Source organism: Spinacia oleracea, chromosome 1 (genome assembly GCF_020520425.1).
Source record: "Spinacia oleracea cultivar Varoflay chromosome 1, BTI_SOV_V1, whole genome shotgun sequence".
Classification (NCBI taxonomy): Eukaryota; Viridiplantae; Streptophyta; class Magnoliopsida; order Caryophyllales; family Amaranthaceae; genus Spinacia; species Spinacia oleracea.
In genome coordinates, this window is record NC_079487.1 from 54,314,876 (window position 1) to 54,324,160 (window position 9,285).

At 35.0% G+C, this 9,285-nt stretch overlaps 1 protein-coding gene across 1 annotated transcript; it reads left to right on the top strand.

Moving 5' to 3' along the window:
- Nucleotides 1-6,917: 6,917 nt before the first annotated feature.
- On the top strand, nucleotides 6,918-8,318 carry LOC110795922 (protein FAR1-RELATED SEQUENCE 5-like). The gene has a single exon (XM_022000959.2). It carries the CDS (start codon nucleotides 6,918-6,920, stop codon nucleotides 8,316-8,318), a length of 1,401 nt encoding a protein of 466 aa, XP_021856651.2.
- Nucleotides 8,319-9,285: the final 967 nt, after the last annotated feature.

The following is a 9,285-nucleotide window of genomic DNA, read 5'->3' on the forward strand; positions in this document are numbered from 1 at the left end:
TTTATCCACAGCGAACAAAAACGTTGCAAAAAGACATTAATTGTGGCGCGCTTTGTCTCACGCGCGCTATAAAAAGTGTATTATGCACAACCTTTTATACTCCTCAGGCGCTGCAAAAAGAGATTTTCAAGGGCAAATTTCTGACACTATTCGCAGCATTCACTAACCGATACGCGCTGCAAATAGTACATTTATTTAGCAAAAAAAATTACTGAATTAATAATGCATTTATACTAGGTACTAGCCTCCACAATTTTTTTTTTCTCACAAACATTCAAAAGAACACAGTAGTACAAAATGGGAGTCGGAGTTTAACTAGAGGTGACCTGAACGTAAAGGTACCACATCAAATCCCCAATGGTTGTGGGATTATACCATCAAAAAGAAAAAAGAAAATGTTGGCCTGATAATGATTCTACATATTCTTCAGCAACATTCCCCTTCTCATGGATTTTCGTCATGTAGAATTCCAGCTTGTTTCCCTCCAAAATACACCTTCCATTGACAAATTTAAGTTGTTAATTGGTTGCCAATGCAAAACATACCAGAAGAGAAAATATCATGCCAATGTTCTTAATTAGTTCTATGCTACTACTCGTAAAAGTCATGATTACTGTACAATTGAACATATACAAGCACTTACAGGGTATATTCATATATTATTCAATCACCAAAAGCACCTTTTACAACTAAACTACAGAATTAACTGAATAAAAACTTGCATAAAAATACTAAAAATATGTAAAACTTACAAGAAAATATAAATACATTATTGAAATTTTTCAAAGAAACCCACTTCATTAAATCAAACAAAAAGCAAACAAATCATAGAAATTCAACTGCAAAACTAAATGTGAGATTAACTACAAGGAAAAAAGATTTTATGACATGTACAGATATGACGCAGTTAATAACATTAGACACTTGTTTCATATCCATATTATGACACTTGGATCACAACAAACATGCTAACTTTGTAAAGAATACTTAATAAGGCTGATAAGTGACAAGGAAGTTATGTACAAATGATTAAAAAAAAAGATTTTTCAATGAAGAGCCACTGGGAAACAAAGTAATTAACTTGGAGATGTGGATTGATAGAAACGATTAGAACATAATACTCTCGTCTTTTCAAGCCTTTTAAGAAAATGGGATGTTATAGAAGTTTCAACTTAATTGTAGCACTATAACATTGTCTTATGTGTTCAATCACTATGCCAACACATTTAGGCCCAATTGTTAGGCGATCCACGACATTAAGATCAGAGTGTTCAACCTCAGTATATATGCATAAATATCTCATATCCTTCATTAGAGACAATAACGAATAAAATTCAAGAATCTTGTAAAATTAAGAAGATAACTTGTGTTTTTACGAGTCCATACCATATTATTTAGGTCAGTTAGAAGTATAAATCTAATCATGGATTGAAAACAAAGCAAAGACAAACCATAAAAGTTACCACTCAAATAACTATGCCCGAGGATTGCTGAAGAACTTTGAGCAATTGCATGTCCACACAGAATAGCCACAGTTCCCACAGTATCGGGTGGCATCGCAGGAGAAACAAATTTGATTGGGCTCTAAGAAACGCACCAGATAACACAAGAAGCAATACAACCTGCATATCTTACAATGTCAGTTTCTGAATGTGCCAGAGCACTAACATTGTATGCATTAAGCTGTGAATATGAGCACTAACCTGCATTGTTGCCATCAGAGGTCCAGCATCATCAACTGCAACATACTGCCCAACAAGTTTGTTCAACCTCTTAATGGTGTTTCAGTAAAAACGAATAATCTTGTAAAAATGGAGTTTAAGAAAGATTGAAGGAAGTCCTAACATTATTCGTAAGACTTTGCTCAGTTTCTAAATTAAAAACAGATGTATATCGCAAATCTCAATTACCAATAATTTTTGACAAAACTCTGAAGACTTTATCAGGGCAGGAGCTGCATCCCATGTTTGTGTAGGGGAATACAATTAAACATAATAACATGTGCGGAAACAATCCCGAAAGCCAGGAAACATGCATAAAGCACAGATTAAGAAAACTTACATTTGAAGCGTATTTTCCCGAGTAATCTGACAACGAACACGAACTTAGAACTCCACTTATCATTCCTCTACTTGGTTCACCGACACGATCAGGTCCGTCTTGATAACCGTAGCTTAGACAATCAATCAAGAGTTTTTGTTTTTGGGAAGAACAGTTTTCACTGAGAGAGCAAACTGAAGAACGTAATTTCCGAATTAGGTTTAGGGTTGGAAAACTTGTGCGTACTTAGTTGTGTGTGAAAATACAATACCCTAATTGTATTAAATGATGTAACCGGCCAAGACCAAGTGGCCTTAACCGGCCACACCAAACACACGGACACTCGCCCACAACCCAATGACCAGCCATGCTGCAGGCAGAAGCCCACAGCGCGCGTAGCCGAGCAGTTGGGCCATGGGCCTACTCGCTCGTCCCTGCTATGCTGTTGCGCTACAGTTGCGTGCTCATGCCACACACGGGCTGGCTGCTCGCCTTTGCTTGCGAGTCTTGCTGGCTCGTTGGGCCTTGCACGCTTGCGTGCTTGGCTCGATGGGCCGGCAGCTCCGATACCCTTCGTATTCGCGACTAATATCTTTCGGATATTGTTTCGTATACGACGAATCACCGTCGTACGATACGATTTATTCGTTTTTCCCAACTTACGAATATTAGCGATACGATATACGATTCCGATGCAAGGTCGTATCGTATAATACGTTTTTCAAAACTAATTCTCGAAAAGCTATTAAATGAATTTCAGATTAATTTAATCCAGTGATCTGTTATGTGCCATTGGTGTGACCTTGTAGGTTCAGTCAAGAGTAAGTTGTGAGCTTAATATTCATTAGAACTCACTGATCGGAAGCATTGCTCCAGCTAGCTGTTCCGATCACTTGATCTCACTGAATTAATTGTTCGCAATTAATCTGAACCTTGGTATTAGACTAAATGCACCTTGGGTGAAGGACATATTTCCTTCAGTCTCCCACTTGTCATTCAGACAAGTGTGCATTCACATTCCTTTGTCACTTAGTGTTACTTACTGAACATAAGGTAAGATCCAAGCCATCCTTATTAGGTCCAGAAGTGTTTCTAGGATTACAGATCTCAGCTGTTAAACTTTTACAGAAGGTTAAGCCTTAACCATTCTGAGCACGGCCATGCATTTTACATTATCTAACTCTCCGAGAGGCCTTGTTACACAACAACACCATATCCTATAAAACATAGGAGGACAATCCATTCTTGCAATCTGTTAACAATCACTTTGATTCATAGTACGCCCAATAATTGCTTTTATAGCCTCCTTTTACGGTGCGACGTTTAGCTAGCATCAAAGCGAACTAATTCTCAAACGAGCAGACATAATCGCTCATTTATTGAGGAATGGTTCTAATCACCAATAATGAGAAATACTTATGACATGACTTTAATCTCTTAAAGTGTTCTCATGGTCAATCCGATATAAGATCCAATAAGTATCTATGCAAAAGATTCTGATATCCAGTCAAACTAGTTCAAGAAACAGAACCAAAAATCTACTTGCAATCTAATCTTTATTAGTCATTGGTCGTCCACCTTTCAATGACCTGGATTAGGAATCCTTTGTGACTTGAATATTCAAGTTCACTTATGGGTGTTTCTTTGTCAAAGAATCCATCTTGACATCCCATTTGAATGATTTGAATCACATGGACTTATCATTTAATACTAAACCAAAATTAAATGAATATGAAATATAATTTCATAAATGATAAATGTTTAAACCAAATGCTTACCAATTTGTGGGCCTCTAACCCAAAATCAAGCATTTAATGTTTTACAAATATAGGCCTTTCACTTAATACTTAAAACATTCATGGAACTCAAACTTGATTCCATTTCTGCATATGAATGTTGTGTCTCATTCAATGTAGAGGTTTAGTTTATCATATTTTGCTATTCTTAGCATCCTTTCTATCGAAAGCCTTCCGATGTAAGATGAAAAGATATTTGAATATGTTTATAGAATGATCTAGTCTTTCATTGCTGTTAGAATGATTCTCATATTCAAAATAGAAAATTATTCAGATAGCATACTTGTGATCAACCTGAGTTCATCGAAGAACTCCCACTAGAAACAATTCCCTTTTATTGCTTCTTAGGCAATAATGAATTCATTTCAATTATGTAGAATTGCAAATGATGCCATCCTTTTGGAATACTCCAACCAGTTCACAGAGATGTGGGAGATACATCTTTCAACTGAGAAATTTGGAAACTAATCATTGATTCAGTTTCCCATGCATTACATATGGTTTAGAACCTATGTTACCGCCTTTTAATCACGACGCCTAATTGCCCGTGTTTGTTTGTGGTTTGCCTAACAACAAGATTCAACTTTTTCTTAGGCAAATGCATGTAGCATCAAAACTTTAGTTATCTTCACTGCCTCTTATCAAGTTCTCATCCTACAAATCCAAATGTATTGGATGTTCTTGATACTGTTCCAATGATCTTTGATCCAGATCAATATAGATTGGTATAAACTCGTCACGATCCAATGTTCACGAGTTATCTTGGCGATCTATATATCACATCATACATGATTGATTGTAATGCAAAAACCATTCGCATTTTAAAATCCATCCATGTGACTTTTAGCTTTATTCTATTTTGGGAGATACTGAATCTTGCTAAAGTCTTGGCATTGCCATGTGATATAAGGTGAAGGCACCTCTTCAAGGTCCTTCATGTTTAACTTTAGTGATAACAGCCTAGCTTTATACTTTAGTTAAAGCATTCATTACTTAACTTACTCATATGGGTTGAGAGTCTCTTTTGAGTCTCTCCATTGTGTTTGATTTAGTAATTACTTTTACAGAATCCAAACAATGCTTTAGATCCTATCCAATAGATCTTTAACCCATTATGTTCTAAGTTTCGCAATGGTTCTAATATTGACAAATATTTTCAAATCTAACCATTTAGAATTTGAATATCATTTTCAATAGAGAGATATGTATCTTATTTATAGAACCAATAAACATGACTTAGCTCCCACTAAACTCCTCATCTACAAGATGATCCATATTTTCATAAAGCTATGATTGCTCAATAGCCTTTTAGACAAATATGGTCCAATTCCCACTTGCATGCTTTAATCTACGAATAGATTTCTTAAGCTTGATCTTTTATCTAGCATCCAAAACTTCTACATTGTGTGATGTTTACAATTCCTTTCTACAAGTCCAATTGAGTAAGGTGTTTCGTTTTCCAATTGCCATTGCCATATGCAATGATTGCTAGATTTATCCAAAATATTTCAAGCATTCCGATTTGGTGAAAAAGATTTCAACACTATCAACGCCGTGAAGTTGTTTACAATCTTTAACCACCAATCTAGCTTCTCTTTTGTATGTGTATACAATATCATCTCTGTATGTTTTGAAAATATGTTTGCAACCAATGGGAGTAAACCCTTTATGCAAATCAACGTTGTATGTTTAGAAGACATGTTTGTAGTGAACCCTTTATGCAACTCAACATTCTATGTTTAGAAAACATGTTTGCAACTAATTGGAGTGAACCCTTTATGCAAATCAACCAAATCATAGATTTGATTCTTTAAGATGAAGATATTTCGGATAAAATGGCCTCAAACCATTTTGTATGGCCTCGAACCATACTTATGTTTCTGATGCCCTCAAGCCATACTTGGGAATTTTTAATTCGTCGTATTTAACCTGTAAGTCGTATGTTCTTGAAGCACTTTCCAAAGTCTTCATAGTTTTCATTCCTCAAGATATCTATGTATCTATCTTGGTTGAATTCTATTCCTTATACGATTTACCTAGGTATTGAACATCAAACGTTAGTGTCTATAAAGACATTACTCAAGTCATTTGAGTATTAGGATTCTCTTGAAACACTTCTAAAGTCTTCCTAAAGCTCTTCCAAAGGCTTCTAAGTACGGAGCTTTTCCAAAGACTCCTAAGTATCCTACATTAGTTTGTTGCTTGATTCGAAGTCTTTTTTAGGTCACTTCGAGGTCATTTTCTCCCACTTGCCTTTTTGGAAATATGATGGTTTCCTAAAAGACATTATCTAGAGCAACAACCATATGTTCTCAGATTTGTGGTAGAATCAATACCTTTTGTTTCTATGAGTGAATTATATATCTATTCTTGAGTTTGTTTGATGTAAACACTAACTCCCACTGGGTTTGACAAACATATATATATATATATATATATATATATATATATAGGGGCCGGTTCTCATGAGAACCCCTCTTATAATGAGAACCCCTCTTTTAATGAGAACTCTCGTCCTCAACCATTGGATTTTGATTGATGGTCAAGATTAATGCTAATTAAAACTGATTAAAAGTCCTATTTGACGTATAAGCAAAAAACGCCGATCGAAACTCTTTAACACTCGTTCCTCACTTTTTTTTTATCAGAGTGTCTTCGCACAAGCAATCATCTTGATAATCATCAAGATTAGGCAATCATACTCTCCATCCAATTGCTATATATTGTCGTCGTTTTCTTTGTTTTCGCGGTTAATGAGATTAATGGTAGAGCAATAAACTACAACCAATCATCTCTTACCCGGAGGTATATTTATTTTCTACAATTACACCATTAGATAGTATTTTACTTTATGTATACGATACCTACAAAATACTTATTATGATGAATGAATCTTTAAATTTACACCCTAATATTGTTGTTATATTTTAACATGTTATTCAAATTGTCATAATAATTTTTGACCATTTTTGACGTAAAGTTTGTAAATGGAATTATTTTATTGTATATCCAAATTGTAGTTATACATTTATTCAATTTTATTAATATGCATAAAAAAATTATTATTTTGAAGGTTCTAATATGGATGAGATTCATCAAGAAGAAGACGAATATGAGCCTAGCCATCACCAATTGCAATCTGATAATGAAGAGCGCGTTGATCGTCAAGGAGGAGAAAATGAGACGCCTAACAAATGCAGAAGCCCTATGAGTATTATTAAGGAGTGGGTTCCTGTATGTGAAGAGGATTTGAAACCAAAAGAAGGTATGGAGTTTGACAACCTGGAGGAATGTGAAAAATTCTACAAAAAATATGCTCATCAAGTCGGTTTTAGTGTCCGTAAATCATCTACTAAAAGGGATAAAAAAACTGGATTGTTGAAGTATAAAACTTGTGTTTGCGCAAAAGAGGGTTTTAGAGAAGCTAAATACGCAGGTAAGCAAAAAGTAAGAAATGTGAAATTGAGTAGGGAAGGTTGTGAGGCTCTGGTTAGGTTTAAACGAACGTCGGAGGGTAAATATGTAGTGTACAAATTTCATGAAGGTCATACTCATTTACTTGCAACCCCTAGAAAGTGTCACATGCTAAAATCTAATAGGGAAATTACTAATGTTCATAGATGCTTGTATAAGGCATTTGCTCGTGCCAATGTTGGTGCAAGTAGGGCGCATCGTTACATAAAGGAACAAGTGGGTGGGTATCAAAATGTTGGATGTAGTAAGCAAGATTTGAAAAACTTTCAAAGAGACTTGAGCCTTCATATTAAAGATTATGATGTTGACATGTTTATTGAGAATTTTAAGAAAAAACAAAAAATCGATCCTTCATTTTATTTTGCATATGAGATAAGCAAGGCCACACGTCAACTGAGACATGTATTTTGGGCAGATGGCATTTCTAGAAAGAATTATGCATTATATGGAGATGTTGTGTCATTTGATACTACTTATGACACTAACAGATATAAGATGATCTTTGCTCCATTTACTGGTCTTGATAACCACAGACTTTGTATTACGTTTGGAGCAGCATTTTTGGGGGATGAGAAAGCTGAATCATTTTCTTGGTTGTTTGAAAAGTTCTTAGATGCAATGGACGGTCACAAACCTGTTTGCATCATCACTGATCAAGATCCTGCAATGAAAGTAGCCATCAAAAATGTTTTTGACACGTCTACTCATAGGTTTTGCATATGGCATATAATGAGAAAACTTTCAGAAAAGGTGGGAAGCACTTTGAGTAGTAACGAAGTTTTTATGAACCAATTTAAGTCCTGTGTGTATAATTCAGAGACAAAGGAGGAATTTGAATCATCGTGGAAATCAGTTGTCAATGAATTTAAGTTACAAACTAATGATTGGCTTTCTCAGATGTTTTCGATTAGGGACTTGTGGATACCAGCTTATTTCAGAGATGTTTTCTTAGGAGCTGTGTTACGGACAACGTCGAGGTCTGAAAGTGAGAATATATATATGTACTAAAAAGATGTACTGAACCGAAGTTCAATCCTTATGACATCTTATCCTTAGATTTGACATTTATGTTTAGTGTGATAGTCACTTGAGAGTATCATTTAGAAACTGTATAGGAAAATAGTCGTGATTATCGTTAATCGAATAGATTCCGATTTTTCCATTTGGACATACCATATTCTTATGGAGCTTCAATTGTCATAATGCCATATAAACAATCTAGATAATCTTTCTTGGCTCATGCAAACATCACTTTGACCCAGCCTAGATGTTCCAAAATTCTTGCCAAGTTGATTTTATACCCTTTTGTGAATCGCATTGAAGTATTTCACATATTTCACGTTGAGTAAATATAGCCATATTTTCTCAAATTCTTGTGAAATAGGTAAGTCATAAAATTCATCTTTGGCCCATGAACTTTATTGTCTAGAAACTTCTAACAATAGTCTATTTCTATGTGATGTTCAACAAGCAAGACCCACGTGTCTTAAATTAACCAAGTTTCAGAAATCCATGCCATGGAATCTTGGAATGTTGTCTTGTTGATATGGTCGTATGACATTGCCAAAGATATGTGGAACACAAATCAAAGTGTTTGATTTGAACCTTCTGAAGTTTGAGTGTGAAAAGATTCGTTTGTTTATTAATCAATCATATGACTCAACCCTTAAATGACCATTTCATTCAAATAAAAACTCAACGAATGTTTTTGTTTACTTTGAATGTGAGTCCTTCCGTTTTCCAAACAGAAATTGATTATGATGATTAATGGAACATAATTGCATTAAGTTCCAGCCTTTAGAAGGACTTTAAAACAAACATGATGACCCTACAGCTAATGTAACACGACTTTGCTTCATTTCCCACTTGTAGTCAATAACCAGACTTAGCTCCCGGAATTTGAGTTCTTAACAAGAGTTAGAGCCTCAAGCGGTAATCTAATACAATAGGAGTTTATTTGCTAAGTCGTTTCTCT